The sequence below is a fragment of the Tachyglossus aculeatus genome, chromosome 26 (assembly GCF_015852505.1).
Source record: "Tachyglossus aculeatus isolate mTacAcu1 chromosome 26, mTacAcu1.pri, whole genome shotgun sequence".
Lineage (NCBI taxonomy): Eukaryota > Metazoa > Chordata > Mammalia > Monotremata > Tachyglossidae > Tachyglossus > Tachyglossus aculeatus.
In genome coordinates this window covers 1,653,427-1,672,792 of record NC_052091.1, presented here as the reverse complement: position 1 = coordinate 1,672,792, position 19,366 = coordinate 1,653,427, and the positions used below count along the sequence as shown (strand labels likewise).

Here is a 19,366-nt window from a genome sequence, read left to right as displayed (position 1 = left end):
CCGGCCTAGCAAACCCAGCGAACCCGTCTGACCGGTTGGATCAGGGAGGGCGGGACCTGACTTTTGCCCCCGCCGAAGCCAGCAAACCCTCCCCATCACCTCTTTCGGCCAAGGGGTGACACCGTTGGAGGGCTGGGAATCCGCTTCTTAACCCTGCACAATCCGGGCAGGCTTCCTGGAGGGAGCGGAGGAGGGTTTGAGGCCCCAGGGCTAAGGGCAGCCGCTCCAGGGGCCACGTTTCGGTTTCCAAAGTGAAGGGGGCGAAAGGAGCCGGGTTGAGACCCGCCAGGAACCGGTCTCGCACCCTCACCTCACTCAGCGGGCCTTTCGCACTGGAGCCCCAGTCAGTCCCTGCGGCCGAGGGCCCGGGGGTTCAGGTGTGCCGCCCTTCGGCCCGCAGCCCAGCCCCACGCCCGCGGCGGCGGGGGGAGGTGGTTGCTGTGGCGGCGCCGTCCAGTCCAGACTCACCCTCACCCCGCTGCCACGGATCCAAGTGATGACACCCACGTCACCAGGTTGGCACGGCCGCGGGTCGAGGCAGGAGCAGCACCGGCCCTGAACTTTCCCTTGGGCACGGGGCGGGTGGCAGAACGGCGGCGGGGATGACTGCCCCTGCCGCTGCAGCACCCCCAGAGCCCCCCCAGCCGCAACATCGGTCACAAAGGTCGGACTCCCGGTCAGCACCTGTGTACTCTCCAGAGATGTCCTTTCTTGGACACCACCGTCCACACTGGGGGAAAAAGTGGTTCAGAGCAGCCTCATCACCCACCCAATGCCAGGCCCCCGGGCACGCTCGCTCTGCAGCAGCAGGACTGAGGAACAGCGGATGCGTCTTAGCATTGCTCTGTGGAGGTCACACCTGCCCCTCTCAGGCCCCATGTGGCACCCCACCTTTCCAGGGGCTTCTCCCACACTGCCGTACCCTGGCTGAGCCTGTTGGGCACCGATGCCCACAGTGTTCCCTCCGGGGTGGCCAGGGTGTTCTGGAAGGGGCAGACCTTGTCTGCCTTCTCTTCCCCATGGTCTGGCCCGTTGAGGCCCCAGCCAGCTCCCCGATTCATAACTGCGGGGTGGAGCTTGCCCACTGCCAGGCCCTGGGCTCACAGGAGGGTGGCACTGGCTTGGACATCACAGGGCCCTTCCCAGGGGGCTCCCAGTCAAAGAAGCAGACGAATGGCAAGCTCGGACCTCAACAGTTGGACCCCAGCACTGAGCCCCATGCAACACCGCTCAAACCCCCACCGCACACCCCTCCACCCCCTGGCACCAGGCTGTGCCGAACGAGAACACCTCCGGGCGGGCACAAGCGGGTCAGGTCCACCAAGGCAGGGGCAAGCATCCCTGCAGGGACTAGGGGGCAGGAAAAGGGGAGACGTGGGGGCTGCAGCCCCATACAGACAGGCAGAGCGAGGGCAGGACTCCCAGGTTTTGGGGCGCTTCTCCCGGACTGCTAAGCAGACCCTGGCCCTGGGGGTGGGGTGAGCTGTGCTGGGAGCCTGCCAGCCTTGCCCACTACCCACAGAGCAGAAAAAGTGAGCCTCCCACAGGCTGCCGGTAATAGGAGAGGCTGGGGCAGGAGGAGGGAGAATCAGATAGGAAGGCCGCAACCCCCCAGGACTGAGGGCTGGGCCTGGGATCAGCAGCTGGGAGCACTTCCTGGCTCTACCCGTGGAGAGACCAGTTTGGCACATAACAGCTTTCCTAGAACTCCTCTGCTGCCACCCCTCCAGCCACCAGTCCGGAACCACCACGATGGCCACAGCCCATCCTACCGCCTTCAGGCCCCACGTGACTATGGGGGACGGGGGAGACAAGGCCAGACCGGGGCCTGCGGCGATCGTCAGAGAAGTGGAAAGTAGGAGAGTGCAGCCGTGAGCGGGACAGAGAAGCAGCGGCGCCTACCGAGTAGAGAGTGGGTCTGGGAGTTTGAAGGACCTGGGTTCTAATTCCACTAGTCTACTGTTTGACCTTGGACAAGTGTAGACTCTAAGGTTGCCCCTCTAGACTAAGCTCGTTGTGGGCAGGGAATGCATCTGTAACCCAAGTGCTTAGTACAGCTCTCTGCCCACAGTAAGCGCTCAAATATGACAATGAAAGTCATTTAACTTCCGTAAAATGGGGATTGAGACTTGTGAGCCCCACTTGGGTTGGGGACTGTTTTCGACCTGTTCAGCCTAGCACGTAGCGCTTAATACCATTAACAAAAAAAAAAAAAAAGAAAAAGAGAGACCAGCAGTACTAGAAGGACCTGTGGTCACAGAGAAGGCACTTTTATTGAATTTCTGCAGCGTGCAACAGCTAGCGCTGGCTCTGGCTGGGAAGAAGGGCATGGGCCCTGCCAAGCACAGCCTCACCCCAGAATTTGAGAGCAAGGAGGGGCAGCCACCCACCCCTCCTTCTCCTCTGCTGGCTGAACTGATTCACCACATTCACCTCCTCCGGGGATCAAAAATAACAAAAACCAACAATCACACTAAAAAACCCAGGCTCTCTATAGCTCCCTCTCTCGCCCCCCCCCCCCCAGGGGCCCCGCCCGGACCCCTTCAGGCTCAAAACAAAATGGGGGGTGGAGGGAGGGACAGGAGATGGGGGTGGGCGGGCGGGGGGGAGGGTGGCCTGATCACAGAGTATAGGCGTTCTTGACCAGGTACTCCTTGTCGTCCACGGGGGTCCAGATGGCATCAAACGCTCCGCCCTGGGCCCCGCGGGCCATCCGGACGAACACGACCACCATCACGCCCAGCAGGGCGGCCGCCATCCCAGCCAGCACCACCGCCAGCACCGCCACTGGGGACAGAGCAGACCCCGCTCAGCTGAGGGGAGGGACCCTCACCCCCAACCCTCCGGCGCCCACCGGGCCCACGGCCAGGGCCGGGCACCGTACGGAAGAGCCTGTCGGGCCTACGGGTGACGGCGGCAGCGGTTTCCGCCTGGGCCTCCCGGGGGCCGCCGTGGACCCTTCTGCTCCTTCCCGTCATCCCGGGAGTCAGGCCTGGTGCTGGGAGCCTGGGGCAGTTGCCGCCTGACAGGGCCGAACCAGTCACGCCGGTCCTTGGGGCCATCACAGGACACACGTATCCCGGGTCCGACGTTCCGGCCCAGATCCGAGTCCCCCTTCTCAAAGAAGGGGCTGGTCCAGCCCCTGGAGGTGTTACCCTTCCTCTGGTCTTCCCAACAGTCCCCCATCTCACAGGCCCTAACGTCCGGACGGTGAATTTCGGGATGTCGGCAGGCCACCCACTGGGGCTTGGGCAGCTCCTGCTCAGCCACAGCTCTAGAGTGGTTGGCGCTTCCCCGGAGGCCCTGCCCCTTCCCGGGAAGCCCTGCTCACTCAGGAGCATCAGCGTCTGCCCGCCTCATTTCCCACCCTCGGCTCCCCCAACACCGCACTGGGTGGGACCAGCTTGGGAGGCAAAGAATCATCCCAGCCGGAGCCCTGAGCAGGCGCCCGGGTCCAGGCACGACTGACCCACTTGGCTGCTGGGAACAAAGGATGAGGAGATGAGGGGGGTGAGCAGGGGGGTGGAGAGGGCGATAGGATGCAGGGAGGATGAAAGGGGACAAGAGGGGAAGATACAGTGATGAAATGGCGGGGGGGGGGGGGGGGGGGGGGCGAAGACAAAGAAAACAGGGAAGGGAGAGCAAAGGGATGGGGGAATGGCGGGGGGGGGGGGGGGGGGGGGGGGAGGAGGAGTGCAAGTGAGGCCCTTCCTCTCCCCAGAACCGCCCCGCCCCATATAAGGAAGGAAGAAGCATTTACCTTTGCTGGAGGGCAGGTTGCCAGGGGAAGGTGAGCTGGAGGTGCTCTTTCCTGGGACAAGGAAGCAGCCATGAAAGAGGCCGTGGGGGTGGGTGCCCGGAGCACAGGGAGACGACTCTGTGTGTCTCCCTGGGCCTCCCGGGGCCGAGGCCCTAAAAGGATGTTTCTGGGCTGGAATGTTCAGGGCCGACAGCAGGGCTGACCTCCATCCTCTCCCTCCCCTCTCCCCATCCCGGGGCCTCTCCCCAGGCAGAGAACAGGGGTGGGGTGGGAGTCTAGCTCAGTGCTGGGGCTGCAATTCCACAGCCCCTACAGGCCCAGCACCCCCAGCCGCCACCCCAACCCCCAGCACCCCATGACCCCTCTGCTACAGCACCCCCTAAATCCAGTGGATTCCTCTGCTCTCACCACCCCCCAAACCCATACCCCTCTGTTCTTGTCCCCCCCAGTAGACTGGTGCCCTTTTGCTCCCATTCCCCCAGGAAATCTGGCAGCCCTCTGCTCCTACCCCTCTAGTCCGGTGCCCCTCTGCTCCCACCCCCACAGTCCAGAACCCTCCCCTCCCTCTTCCCCCTAACCCGGTGCCCTCTGCCCCCTCCCTCCAGCCTGGTGACCCTCCCCACTACAGCCCCTCCGCTCCCGCCCCCGCAGCCTGGTGTCCCTCCGCTCCCCCCCTCCGGGGCAGCATGCTCTGCCCTCACCGTGGCATGTGGCCATGCAGTCGTGCTGGGTCAGGTAATTGTTCCTGTTCCCCCGGCAGCCCCCATAGATGAAAGCCACGCAGGTGTCCTTCTGGGTATCGAAGTACCAGCGGGGGAAGGCAGCCCGGCAGGGTCCGATCACCGCGCTGGCCCCGCAGCGGTCTGGGGAGCCAAAGACACCATCGATGCGTGGCTGGGGTTCAGGGCCCACCGCTGGGCAGCTACTTGCCGAAAAAGCTCCTCGGCCTCCCACCTCCCTCAAGGGCTGTGAGGGCCCAGGACTGGAATGGCAGTCACCCAGATGAGTAGCCCTTCCAGAAGGTGGCCGGCCAACGTGGCAGGGGGACGGGCGGACTCCCAGAGCGGCCTCGGCCCAGGCGCGGCGCCTTAGGAAGGGCCTGAGTGATGCTGCCACCAACGTGCTCACCGGTAAGGCCAACAAATCCAGGCCCCGGGGGCGGTGGGCCCACACAGAGAACTAGTGGGAGAGGTGCCGGGGGGAGACAGAGAGAGAGTTACCATCATAGTTGAAGGTGTCTTCATCCAATTCTCCAGTCCTCTGGGTGCCTCTGGGACCTGAAACTGGCAGCAGGACAGTCAGTCAGCCTGCGAGGGTGGGCTGTGGCCAGGCGGCTCAGGGGATGGCGCTGGTGGATTCAGGGGCATCGGGAGGATGCACGGAGGCGGTCGTGGACCCTACCATCCAGCCCGGGGCTCAGAGAGACGCCCGCAACGGGATGGCCTCTTGGCCAGCACGCGTGTTGACACGTGTGGCCCTGCAGGATCTCAGCACCACGGCTGTCCTGGGGCCAGGAGGAAAGATTCCCCAGAGACGAGCTTGGCAGTTACAGCTGAGATCTACCAGCTGGGCAGGCCCACGTCCAGGGTCCCGGGGGTGGGGGTGGGGGTGGGGAACGGCCCGCCCGGCTCAAGCCAAGGCTGCTGCTTTCAGTCAACCCTATTTATTGAGCGCTTACTGTGTGCAGAGCACTGTACTAAGCACTTGGGAGAGGAAAATAGAACAATAAACAGAAACATTCCCTGCCAACAATGAGTTCTTGCTTCTGTTGTTTGTTCCCAAGCGCTCCTGGGAGGCGCGATGCCAGGCGGGCCCGGTGCCCTGCCCCACATGCGAGAGGCTGGGTCAGCGTCCTACCTCCGCCGGCAGCTGGTTCTCCTCTTCTGCGGCTGGCGCTTGAGCTGTCACTGGAGTTATCTAGCCAGGGACCCAAGCGCTGGAGTCAACTCCACCGCGAGGGTCTCCATCCCCGGGTCTGTGTGGCCAGACTGGGGCCACCTGTTGCTTTTGGTGGGAGACGCCGCCATTGCAGAACGCGGGCCCTCCCGTCCCCCATCCCCGGGAGCCTACCGCCCTGCAGCTCGGCTATCCGGGCCCGCGCCTCTCACTGGGTTGCTGCCCACACCAGCCGAAAGCCGGGCCGCCCTCGGGCATCCCGCCCAAACTGCCTCTTAGAGAGGCAAGGCCGCAGGAAGGCTGGATGGACCATGGGAGCTTGGACAGCGAGCACGTCCAGCCCTCCTTCTGGCCGTTTTCTGCCACCCACCTGCCTGTGAGCAATCAGGTCAGTGTCCTCGAACGTCAGCTCTCTGCCCCACTCTCCCTCCCTCCCCCAACACCCTCCAGAAGGGGAACAGGGGCACTCACGAGCCCTGGACTGGAGGCCTGGGGGTCTGAGTATGAACCAAAGGCCTGAATGACCCCCAACCAGACACAGTGGTGGACACCTAGCTTTGACCCCTTCCTTGGGCAGAGGGAAGGAGGGACTCTCCGTGTCCGGCCGCAGAGTCGGCCTCAGTCCCCGGGCCAGCCACGTTCACGGGACACTGGAATTTCCGGGGCAACGGGTCTGAGCCCTGGCCCGCCAGACCGGTCGCTCATCCCAGCACAAACATAGCCACTCCGCCCCCAGCCACCAAGATCCAGCCGAGCAGCCTGGCGAGGGAGAGGGTGCCGGCCACAGAGGAGAGAGCAAACCCCCAGCCCCACCCACTCCCCCGCTAGCCAGGCTGGGGGCTTGGAAGTGGACAGACAGAAGAGACGGCTGTCCTGGGGCTCCGGACTGCGGGGCTACTGGCCACGCTGGCTCGTTTGCTCAGGTCAGGAAAGAGGGCAGCCCCCTTTTCAGCCCCTCGGGAGCGGGGCCCCCGGCTCACCTGAGGGTCCGGCGCAGGCTTGGAGGCAGCCGTCCTGCGTCAGGAAGTTGTTGTCGTTGCCGCCGCAGCCTCCGTAGATGAAGGGCTGGCAGAGCTGCGCGGTGGCGTTGTACCACCACCGCGGCATGGAGGCCCGGCAGCGGCCCACCACCTTCAGCCCCAAGCACTGGTCTGAAACAGACGAGGAGGGACCCGTCAGGGCCTCCCACTGCCCACACGGCCCGGCGGACTCCCCGATGGCTCCGCATCAAACATATGCTCCCCACCGTCCACTTTAAGACCCTCGAGCGGCTCGGCCCCTCCTACCTTACCTCTCTGACCTCCTGCTCCACTCCTCTATCGCCAACCTTCCCGCTGTACCTCCGTTTCATCTATCTCGCCATCGATCCTTGCGTACGTCCTCCCTCTGGCCTGGGACACTCTCCCCCTTCCCATCCGACAGACCGCCGCTCTCCCTGCCTTCAAAGTCTTACTAAAATCGCGTCTCCTCCGGGAGGCCTTACCTGACTCAATCCTCATTTCCTCGCCCTTTACTCCCCGCACTCTGCATCACCTGAGCACTGTCGCTTATACATTTATGCATCACATGCCCACAAGCACATGTGCACAGATCCCCGGCCCTTGTGCTGAAGGGCAGGGCCACCTAGTAATCGGAACTTTGCCCCAGCTTCCTGCCCTTCCCGGGACTGAAGGCCATTCCCCAACCTATCTACTACCCCCTCCACAAGACAGGGTACCCAAATTCCCAGTCAGACTTGTCAGGGCAGGGAATGAAGGGAGGGTGAGGGCCACTCTAGGAAACAGAAATTCCCAGCTAGACTTGGAAGGGGCGGGGGGAACCAGGGGTGGATGAATTTGTGAGGAGTGGAGGCTTCCCTGCCTGGTACTTTCCCAGTGGCCACTCTCTGCCACCAAGGAACCACCCAGGACTGAAAAGACGGAGGTCACTGGACCAGTGTCACCTCCAAGCCGGGTTACCTGGCCCCTTGTTAGATGGGCCACAGAGGGCCAGGCAGCTGGGAATGCAGAGGGAGGAGGAGATTCCCAGGGCAGCAGCCACATCTGCTCTTACACCTGCAACTCATAGTGGATAAAGCACGGGCCAGGGAGCTAGAAGGTCATGGGTTCTAATCCCAGCTCCGCCACTCGTCTGCTGTGTTAACTTGGGCAGGTCACTTCACTTCTCTGGGCCTCAGCTACCTCATCTGCAAAATGGGGATTGGGACTGTGAGCCCCACGTGGGACAGGGATAGTTGTCCAACCCGATTTGCTTGTATCCACCCCAGTGCTTAGTTCAGTGCCTGGCACATAGTAAGCATTTGACATACATATTTATTACTCTATTTATTTATTTTACTTGTACATATCTATTCTATTTATTTTATTTTGTTACTATGTTTGGTTTTGTTCTCTGTCTCCCCCTTTTAGACTGTGAGCCCACTGTTGGGTAGGGACTGTCTCTATATGTTGCCAATTTGTACTTCCCAAGCGCTTAGTACAGTGCTCTGCACATAGTAAGCCCTCAATAAATACGATTGATGATGATGATGACAAATGCCACAGTTCTTCCAATTACTATTATTATCCGCTTTCCACTGCCGATTGACTTATTATTCCAAATTTCCCTGTTGCCCTTGCCGCTCGCCAAGGGACAGAGGAGGAGAGAGGAAGGTTCTCGTGGCTGTGTTAACAGGCCCCACTCCCCATGGGCCCCCCACCCGGATAGATGGTGCTGAGGAGAAGCTCTTAACAAGCGCTTAGTACAGTGCTCTGCACATAGTAAGCGCTCAATAAGTACGATTGATTGATTGATTAACCCCCACTTACTGTCCACTCACCATGGCCAGCGGCACAAGGCGGCCAAGCCCAGCAGCCGTCTGCCTTGCTTCCACCCAGAACCACTGCCCCACCAAACCCGTCAGCCCCCTCCTACAGAAAGCCACCCAGTCCAGGCTCCTCGCTGTCACCGTCTCAATGCTCTCATACACCGCCTGTTGTCCAGACAGCTCTCCAAACCTGGCTATCTAAGTACTTCTTCCTCTGGGTTGGATATTCCCAGGCCCATCTCCCCGGCTGGTGCGTAAGCTCCTCTTGGGCGGGAATTGGGACTTCTAGAGCATCTCCTGTCCTCTCCTCAGGGTCCCACACAGTGCCCTTCCCAGGAAGGGTGCACAGCACAGATGGTTGATGGGCAGACCAGCGGATGGTCAGACAGATGGTTGCCGTCCCGACCACACCCTGGCTCCGGGCTGAGGGAAGTGTGTGGTCCTGGACCTTGCCCTATTGGGAGTTGGAAGCCGGGCAGCTGTTGATCTGAGAGAACTTCTGGTTATAGTCTCCGTCACGCTCTCCCTCTCTTTCTCAAACAGAGCAGGGGAATACCTGCTGGGGCTGGGTCACCACCTGGGAGGGAGTTCGATTGGAAAATCCCCTAGGGTGTTCCAGAAGGTGGATGTGCCCGACAGGAATCCCCAAAACAGCGGTCAAACGTGGGCGACGAAGACCGCGGCGGCTCTCCTGGCAACCGCCCGCGGTCATTTTGGCCACCCGTGGCTCCCGCACGTCAAGGACCTTAGCGGGCACTTGGCAGTGGGCTACACCTCTGCTTGCCTACTGGCTCGTTGTACCCCATGCCCCGGTGTGACCATGCTGGGCAGGGGCAAGAGAGTCTGAGCGGGCCGTGCCGGCCCCTGGCACTAGACTCAACTCTACCCGGTGGGTCTCGGCCCCAGGTCTGAGTAACCAGGCTGAGTCCCGTCCGTCGATTTCAGCAGGAGACCTCCACCACCGCAGAGTGCGTCCGCCTTCAACAAGAGTCCCCCTCATCAATTAATCAATCAATCAATGGTATTTACTAAGTGCTTACTGTGTGCAGTGCACTGTACTAAGTGCTTGAGAGAGTACAGTACAACAATAAACACATTCCCTGCCCACAATGAGCTTACACATCAAGAGGGGGAAATAAAGATTTATATGAGCAAATAAGTAACATAATATATAATTTAAAGATATGTACCTAAGTGCTATGGGATTGGGGGTGGAGCAGATATCAACTGTCCAAGGGTCATGGATTCAAGTTCACAGTCAATGCGGAAGGGAGAGCAAGCTGGGGAAAAGAGGGCTTAATTGGGGAAGGCCTAGTGAATGAAGTGTAACTGATATTTCCGTGCCCGGAATGGGAAGGGACCTCAACTCTTCCCAGGCTCTTCAATTAATTAGTGGCATTTCCTGAGGTTTAATGGGCATGGGGGGTGGGGCGACACACCACCCTATCACCACCACCCTATCACCGACACACCACCCTATCACAGAGTCGGCACACACAATCCCTGCCTTCAAGTTCCTTAGCTCTGGCCCGAGGCCTTCCCATTAATGATGTGCATATAGATTTAATTCTACTTGTTCTGCCGATTTTGACACCTGTCTACATGTTTTGCTTTGTTGTCTGTCTCCCCCTGCTAGATTGTGAGCCTGTTGTTGGGTAGGGACGTCTCTATAAGTTGCCGACTTGTACTTCCCAAGTGCTTAGTACAGTGCTCTGCACACAGTAAGCACTCAATAAATACGACTGAATGAATGAATGAATAATACTAAATTCTAAGCCATCGACACAAGCCCCCAAGTTAATGAAAGCATGCTGGGAGAAGCAGCACGGCCCAGTGAAGCAGCGTGGCTCAGTGGAAAGAGCACAGGCTTTGGAGTCAGAGGTCACGGGTTCAAATCCTGGCTCCGCCAATTGTCAGCTGTGTGACTTTGGGCAGGTCACTTAACTTCCCTGAGCCTCAGTTACCACATCTGTAAAATGGGGATTAAGACTGTGAGCCCCACGTGGGACAACCTGATCACCTTGTATCCTCCCCAGCACTTGGAACAGTGCTTTGCACATAGTAGCACTTTTAACAAATGCCATCATGATTATTATTATTTGTGGGGTAGATCCAAGCTACCCACATTGGACACAGTCCCGTGGGGCTCGCGGTCTTCATCCGCATCTTAAAAATGTGGTAACTGAGGCACAGAAAAGTAATGTGATGTGCCCAAGGTCACACGGCAAGCAAGTGGCGGAGTGGGGATTGGAACTCGGGTCTCTCTGATTCCCAGGCCCGGACTCTATCGTCTATCCTGCTGCTTCTCCGAACTCCCAGGAGGGCCGGAAACACGGCGGCTGAGGCAGGAGAAGCTGTGCTCCCATCATCCTGGTCTGAGCGGGCATTGCCAGCACACTCAGCGGGCAACTAGCAGGAAGTCCATCCTGGATGCTTCCTAGTCGGCTGGTGGAGGCGGCTTTCACTAGGGCTCCCCCCCACCTCCGTTTCCAAGCCTCCCCCCTCCAATCTTGAAGCCTACATTCACTGCCAGATGCTCTCCCACCAGGCCGGGGCAAGCTCCACGGGAGCAGAACACAGGGTGACTGGGTCCTGAGGGGCCATTCGCATCCTGGCCCCGTATGCCCACTTGCCCCTTGTTCAATCCCAGAGCCAAAACGCCAGGCCGCCTGGCCTCCTTCCCTCTGCGGCCCATCCCGCCAGTAGCCCCCTCTCCGAGGTGGGCGATAGCTCATCTCTGAGCTCTTGCCACTAGCCAAGGACTAAATGGGGGCCTGAGTCTACCAAGAACCTAACACTCCGGCAGGGAGGCTAGTGGGAAGACCACGGGGTGGGGAGTCCCTTCCCTCAACTTCTCTGTGCTTGTTTCCTCACCCTTAACATAGGCATTCTATATCTCCTCTCCCTCCCTCTTGGACCAAGAGCCCCCCAACTCCCGCCCCCCCACCAAGGCCTGGAACATCCTCCCTCCTAAAATCTGAAAGACAATGACTCTCCCACCTTTGAAGTCTTTAACACATCTCCTTCAAGAGGCCTTCCCTGACTGAGCCCCCCCACTTTCCTCTTCTTCCACTCCCTTCTGCTTCACCCTGACCTGCTCCCTTTATCCCCTCCCAGCCCCACAGCACTTCCCTATCCCTATCCTTCCCTAAATCCCTATCTGTAATTTATTTATTTACATTGAAGTCTGTCCCCCCCATCTAGTCTGTGAGCAGGGAATGTGTCTCTTCATTGTTCTCTCCCAAGGGCTTAGCACAGTGCTCTGCACACAGTAAGCGCTCAATAAATATGATTGAATAAGACAGGGATTGGGTCCGACCCGATCCCAGGACTTAGCATCGTGCTACACGTACATCACTCGTCACCCTCAGCCCAGACTGGCCAGCAGAAGATTTTACGTCACCTTCAGCCCAGACTGGCCAGTTTAGGCCTAAGAGCTTAGGCCCCACTCATCATCATCAATTGTATTTTTTGAGCACTTACTATGTGCAGAGCACTGTAAGCACCCCACTCCCAGGCTGGGGTGTCCCTGGGGCATCCCTGGAGCAAGGGGGACTCAAAGCCACATGGCAGTGCTTTGTCTGGAGCAGAGGGATCGAGTGGAGAGGCATCTAAAAGGGACCTGACCCAGCTGGCCACGGACTGCTCTATTGTTCCAGGCCCTGCACATGGCCCCGGGCGGGGAGCTGGCCCGACTCCTGACTGCCTCAATAAATAAGCGCTCAATAAATACGATTGATTGATTGCGCTGGCTCCTGAGCCTCCATTTTGGAACCACCCCGACTGCCAAGGAACTGACTTCCTGGAGCTTGGGGCCTGGGAGGCGGGGCAGGGGACAGGGAAGTAGGGGAAGGTGACCTTGCCGAGCCCATCGGAATTGGGTTTCCCTGATCATTCCAGTCTCGTCCGATCAGGGGTTGAGGAGTTTGGAACCCCTCGCTTGTCTGATTCTTTCTGCCCTGCAGACCCAGGTGTTGGAGCTCTCCCACTGAGGCCTACGGTACAGGTATTCAGTCGCTCAATCTTACTGAGAGCTTAAGGAGTGCTGGGCACTGTACTAAGCGCCAGGAGAGTACAACAGAACAACATAACAGACACATTCCCTGTCCAAACCACCCCCACCCACTGGGCAGCAGCCCTGAAATTACAGGTAATGACTCTCCCCCCTTCAAAGCCTTATTGAAGGCTCATCTCCTCCGAGAGGCCTTCCCTGATTAGGCCCTCTCCTCCTTTTCTTCAACCTCCCCCCCGCGTCACCCTAACTTGCTCCCTTTATTCATCCCCCCTTCCCAGCCCCCCAAAGCACTTATGATGTCCATATCTGTCACTTATTTATTTATATTAATGTCTGTCTCCCGCTGTAGACTGTAAGTCCATTGTGGGCAGGGAAGGTGTCAGTTACATTGTTCTATTGTACTTTCCCAAGCTCTTAGTACAATGTCCTGCACACAGTAAGCGCTCAATAAATATGACTGACCGACTGAAATGAGGCAAGCCAGTCCAATAGGTGAAACCCTCTCAAAGGTCAGCCCTGCAGCCCTCCGGTGAGCCCCACCTTACCAAGACTCCTTCAAAATGAGAGAGGTTGGCAAGGATAAGAAGTTAGCCCTGGAATGGTCTGGAGGGGAAAGTTAATGCTGACCATCCCCTGGGCTCTCCAAAACCCCCATCCTCAAGGGAACTGCATAGACGCACCCACAAGCACAAATATGTTGCCACCTTGTACTTCCCAATTGCTTAGTACAGTGCTCTGCTCACAGGAAGCGCTCAATAAATACGATTGAATGAATGAACGAACTTCGGGGGCCAACATCATTAAAGCCAGAGATGAACCCTTTCATTCATTCAATAGCATTTTTTGAGCGCTTACTGTGTGCAGAGCACTGTACTACTTACTTGGGAGAGCGCAATACAACAATAAACAGACATTTCCAGCCCACAGAGATAAGCGGGGAGGCAGACACCGATACAAAAAAATCCCACCCTCAGCACTAGAGTAGATGCAGAAATTTCTCCAGGCCTTCCGACCCCAGCCAGGAACAATTGAAGCAGGATCAGGCAATATAAGGGTTATCCGCTTAGCATCACTCCTAGCAACTCTCCCTCAGAAGCCCAGAGGCGGGGAGGCCTGCCCTCAATACCAATCCATCCCAAACTAGGGGCGATTTTCCTCCATCCCAAAACAAGAAGGCAGCAAGGGAGTTACAGGACCTGCGAAGTAAAAACACTTCTCTTAAATGACCTACTTCCTCCCAGGCAAGGGCTCCTCCGCCTTCTTGCAAAACGTGGTCAGCTGGATGGCTTCTTTGATCCTCTTTGATCCCCCTCCTTCCCCATCCCCCCGTTCCTCCTTTCCAACACATCTGAGGCACTCGCTTGGGCCTCGGGCCCTCCCTGCCTGAGGAAATGGCAAAACAGCACCGTGCTGACTGCAACGTTTTCTGCTAACCCTCTGCCCTAAGCTGAACTTTTCTGCTGCTGGCCGCCCCACTGGACTTTAAGGCTTCTGGGCCCTGCAATGGGACCGCTAGACCAGGACTGTGCTGGGGCTGAAGTGATCCGCTTGGAAAGCCCCAATACTCTCCCAACCCCCTTCTCAGCTCCCCCAACCCCTCCCCACTGCTCCCCATGCCACCACCCAGGGCGGTCCATCCCTTTCTAACGTTTCCCCTCCGCAGCCCCCTCCCATCGCTTTCCTGGTTCCCTTCCCACCTCCTACCCCTCTCTCCTCCAGGCCCTCCCCCTCCCATTACTCTCCCCAGCCCCCTCCCCCCTCCCAACAGTCCCCAGCCCCCTCCAACAGTCTCCCCCGCCCCCTCCAACGGTCCCCCAGCCCCCCCCAACATCATCATCATCATCGATCGTATTTATTGAGCGCTTACTGTGTGCAGAGCACTGGACTAAGAGCTTGGGAAGTCCAAGTTGGCAACACACAGAGACGGTCCCTACCCAACAGCGGGCTCACAGTCTACAAGGGGGAGACAGGGGGCAAAGCCAAACATACTAACAAAATAAAATCAATAGAATAGACATGTACAAGTAAAATAAATAGAGTAATAAATATATACAAACATAGATACAGGTGCTGTGGGGAAGGGAAGGAGGGAAGGCGGGGGGGAGGAGGGGGAGAGGAAGGAAGGGGCTGAGTGTGGGAAGGCCTCCTGGAGGAGGGGAGCTCTCAGTAGGGCCTTGAAGGGAGGAAGAGAGCGAGCTTGGCGGATGGGCAGAGGGATTGGGGGCATTCCAGGCCCGGGAATCCAAGTGATCCAAGCGGATCACTTCAGCCCCGGTCCCCAGCCCTCTCCCAACAATCCCCCCGCCCCCCCGTCAGCTCACCGCGCAAAGGCTGGTCTCCGCCCGCGGCCTGCGACTCCTCTTGGGCGTGCGGGGCCCCGGTCAGCAGCAACAGGCCCAGCAGGGCCAGCAGGGGCCGAGGCGCCCCCATGCCCGGCCGACGGGGGGCCGACGGAGGGAGGGAGGGAGGGCTCCGGGCCCCGCGCCGCCCCGGGCGCGCGCTCAGCTGGGGAACGAGCTGGAACGCTCGCCGCCCCGACCGCCAAACCGCCTTCGTCGGGCACCTGCCCGCCGCCGTGCCTGCCGCCCCGCCGCCCCGCCGCCCCGCCGCCGTGCCCACGTCCGTGCGTCCGGCTCCGCCTCGGCCCCGCGCCCCCTCCCCCGACCCAGCCGGCCGCAGCCGGGGCCCCGCCCCTTGCTCCCTCCCTCCTTCCCTCCCTCGCGCGCCCGGGCCCCGCCCCTTAGCCCCCTCCCTCGCGCGCCCGGGCCCCGCCCCTTGCTCCCTCCCGCCCTTCCTCCCTCGCGCCCCTGGGCCCCGCCCCTTGCTCCCTCCCTCCTTCCCTCCCTCGCGCGCCCGGGCCCCGCCCCTTAGCCCCCTCCCTCGAGCGCCCGGGCCCCGCCCCTTGCTCCCTCCCGCCCTTCCTCCCTCGCGCCCCTGGGCCCCGCCCCTTGCTCCCTCCCTCCTTCCCTCCCTCGCGCGCCCGGGCCCCGCCCCTTAGCCCCCTCCCTCGAGCGCCCGGGCCCCGCCCCTTACCGCGCCCACGCGCTCCTGGGCCCCGCCCCTTATCTCCCGCCCACGCGCCCCCGGGCCCCGCCCCTTACTCCCTTCCCTCTCCCCTTATCCCCGCCCCTTAACCCCCCTCCCTCGCGCCCCTGGGCCCCGCCCCTCGCTCCCCTCCCTCGCGCCCCTGGGCCCCGCCCCTTACCGCGCCCACGCGCATCCGGGCCCCGCCCCTTGCCCCGCCCACGCGCCCCTGGGCCCCGCCCTTTGCTCCCCCTCGCGGGCCTGGGCCCCGCCCCTTAGCCCCCTCCCTCGCGCCCCTGGGCCCCGCCCATTGCTCCCCTCCCTCGCGCGCTTGGGCCCCGCCCCTTGCTCCCTCCCTCGCGCCCCTGGGCCCCGCCCCTTACCCCTCCCTCGCGCCCCTGGGCCCCGCCCCTTGCTCCCTCCCTCGCGCCCCTGGGCCCCGCCCCTTGTCCCCCGCCCTCGCGCCCCTGGGCCCCGCCCCTTACCCCGCCCACGCGCTCCTGGGCCCCGCCCCTTGTCCTCCTCCCTCGCGCGCCTGCGCCCCTCCCCTTACCGCGCCCACGCGCATCCGGGCCCCGCCCCTCGCCCCGCCCTCGCGCCCCTGGGCCCCGCCCCTTGCCCCGCCCTCGCGCCTCTGGGCCCCGCCCCTTAGCCCCCTCCCTCGCGCCCCTGGGCCCCGCCCATTGCTCCCCGCCCACGCGCCCCTGGGCCCCGCCCCTCGCTCCCCTCCCTCGCGCCCCTGGGCCCCGCCCCTCGTCCCCCTCCCTCGCGCCCCTGGGCCCCGCCCCTTATCCCCCGCCCTCGAGCCCCTGGGCCCCGCCCCTTGCCCCGCCCTCGCGCACCCGGGCCCCGCCCCTTGGTCCCTCCCTCCCTCACGCGCCTGCGCCCCGCCCCTCGTCCCCCGCCCTCGCGCTCCTGGGCCCCGCCCCTCGTCCCCCTCCCTCGCGCTCCTGGGCCCCGCCCCTTCATTTCATTCAATCCTATTTATTGAGCGCTTACTGTGTGCAGAGCACTGTCATTTGACTTAGGATTTAATTTAATAAATAAATAGGTTTAATAATTTCATTTAGAATGTATTACTAAATTCTCAGCCATCGACACAAGCCCCCCCCGTTAATGAAATCGTGCTGGGAGAAGCAGCGTGGCACAGTGGAAAGAGCGCAGGCTTGGGGGTCAGAGGTCAGGGGTTCAAATCCCGACTCCGCCACTTGTCAGCTGTGTGACTTTGGGCAAGTCACGTCACTTCTCCGGGCCTCAGTTCCCTCATCTGTAAAATGGGGATGAAGAATGTGAGCCCCACGGGGGAGCCGGGTTGTTGGGTAGGGACCATCTCGATATGTTGCCAACTTGTACTTCCCAAGCGCTTAGTACAGTGTTCTGCACACAGTAAGCGCTCAATAAATACGATTGAATGAATGAATGAACCTGATTACCTTGTATCTCCCCCAGCGCTTAGAACAGTGCTTGGCACGTAGTAAGCGCTTAACAAATACCAGCATTGTTATTTTTACTAAGCGCTTACCCCTTTCCCTACCCTAGTGCCCCTCGGCCCGGCCCCCACCTCGTTCATGCAATCGTATTTATGGATCGCTTACAGTGCGCATCGCCGTGTATTCATTCATTCACTCATTCAATCGTATTTGTTGAGCGCTTACTGGGTACAGAGCACTGTGCTAAGCGCTTGGAAGCTACAATTCAGCAACAGAGACAATCCCTGCCCACGCCGGGCTCACAGTCTGGAAGGGGAAAGACAGACATCAAAACAAGTAGACAGGCATCAATAGCATCAATATAGATAAATAGAATTGTAGATACGTACACATCATTAATATAAATGAATGGAATTATAAATATGTACCTACATACACAAGTGCTGTGGGGCGGAGAGGGGGGCAGACCAAAGGGAGTGAGTCAGGGAGATGGGGAGGGAAGGGGAAGCAGAGGAAAAGGGGGGCTTAGTCTGGGAAGGCCTCTTGGAGGAGGTGATTGTTTGGCGGGTTCTACTAAGCGGATTGTACTGTACTAAGCACTCGGGAAAGTACAATACAGCAATAAAGAGTGACAATACCCGCCCACAATGAGCTCACAGTCCACAGGACTCCACTTCACAGTGTGGGCTCAGTTTAGCCCCCCACCCCACAGCACTTGTGTATACATGTACATATCTATAATTCATTCATTCATTCATTCATTCAATCGTATTTATTGAGCGCTTACTGTGTGCAGAGCACTGTACTAAGCGCTTGGGAAGTACAAGTTGGCAATCAATCAATCGTATTTATTGAGCGCTTACTGTGTGCAGAGCACTGTACTAAGTGCTTGGGAAGTACAAGTTCCCAAGCAACATATAGAGATGGTCCCTACCCAAAAGCGGACTCACAGTCTAGAAGGGGGAGACAGACAACAATAGAAAGCATATTAACAAAATAAAATAGAGTAAATATGTACAAGTAAAATAGAGTAATAAATCTGTACAAACATATATACATCATTGACAAAATAAGTAGTAAATATGTACAATAGAGTAATAAATCTGTACCAATATATATCTGGGAAGGGGGTGAGGGGATGGGGAGGAGGAGAGGAAAAAAGGGGCTCAGTGTGGGAATCAATCAATCAATCGTATTTATTGAGCGCTTACTGCGTGCAGAGCACTGTACTAAGCGCTTGGGAAGTACAAGTTGGCCTCCTGGAGGAGGTGAGCTCTCAGTAGGGCTTTGAAGGGAGGAAGAGAAGGGAGAGAGAAGGAGTGGAGGAGGAAGACAAGAAGGCGAAGGAGGAAAGAATGAGCAGGAGAAAGACAAGAAAGGGGAGAGAAGGACGAGAAGGAGGAAGAGAAGCTGGAGGCCAGGAGGAAAATTGTATTGTCCATTCCCAAGTGCTTAGCCTAGTGCTCTGCACACAGTAAGAGCTCAATAAGTACGACTGAATGAATGAATCCATTTATTTATATTGATACTTGTCCACTTGCTTTGTTTCGTTGTCTGTCTCCCCCCTTCTAGATTGTGAGCCTGTTGTGGGCAAGGATTGTCTCTTTCTGTTGCCGAACTGTACTGTCCAAGCGCTTAGTACAGTGCTCTGCACACAATAAGCTCTCAATAAATACGACCGACTGAATGAACGTGTAGATATCTTTAATTCTAATTATTTATGCCTGTTTACTTGTTTGGATGTCTCTCTCCCCCCCTTCTAGACTGCAAGTCCGGTGTGGGCAGGGATTGTCTCTACTGCTGAATTGCACCGTCCAAGCGCTTAGTACAGTGCTCTGCACACGGTAAGCGCTCCATAAATAGAACCGAAGGAAGGAATGAGTGTGTGTGTAAACAAAGGAGCGTGTTTCCGGGTGTGGGTGTGCGAACCAGAGTGTTTCTCCATCTGTCTGAGTGAGTCAGCGTGTTTGGGTGAGTGTGACCGAGTGCCTGAGTGTGACCCGAGGCAGTGGGAGATGATGGGACCCTGGGGACATCGGGGAGGGGGGCAAAGTCCAAATTGGGGCGGGGCCCTGGTCGGAGGTAATAATAATGGCATTTATTAAGCGCTTACTATGTGCAAAGCACTGTTCTAAGCGCCGGAGAGGATACAAAGTGATTAGGTTGTCCCACGTGGGGCTCACAAACTTTAGCCCCATTTTACAGATGAGGGAACTGAGGCACAGAGAAGTCAAGTAACTTGCCCAAAGTCACACAGCTGACAAGTGGCGGAGCCGGGATTGGAACCCATGACCTCTGACTCCAAAGCCCGTGCTCTTTCCACTGAGCCACACTGCTTCTCTAATAAACACTAGACCTTGCCCCCGTGGACCCTTCCTGGGGACACACCCTCCTAGGGCCCAGTTTTTTCATCCTAGCCTCGCCCTAGTTCACTC

The 19,366-nt window shown here is 59.0% G+C and overlaps 1 protein-coding gene across 1 annotated transcript; it reads right to left on the bottom strand.

The window, feature by feature from the left end:
• Positions 1-2,236: 2,236 nt before the first annotated feature.
• SPINT2 (serine peptidase inhibitor, Kunitz type 2) lies at positions 2,237-15,033 on the bottom strand. The gene is made up of 7 exons (XM_038766854.1): positions 14,799-15,033; positions 6,637-6,807; positions 5,618-5,677; positions 4,981-5,043; positions 4,462-4,623; positions 3,761-3,811; positions 2,237-2,787 (listed from the first exon to the last, which is right to left on the bottom strand). Exons 1-7 carry the CDS (start codon positions 14,905-14,907, stop codon positions 2,621-2,623), a joined length of 783 nt encoding a protein of 260 aa, XP_038622782.1. The 5' UTR covers positions 14,908-15,033; the 3' UTR covers positions 2,237-2,620.
• Between the last annotated feature and the right edge of the window lie 4,333 nt (positions 15,034-19,366).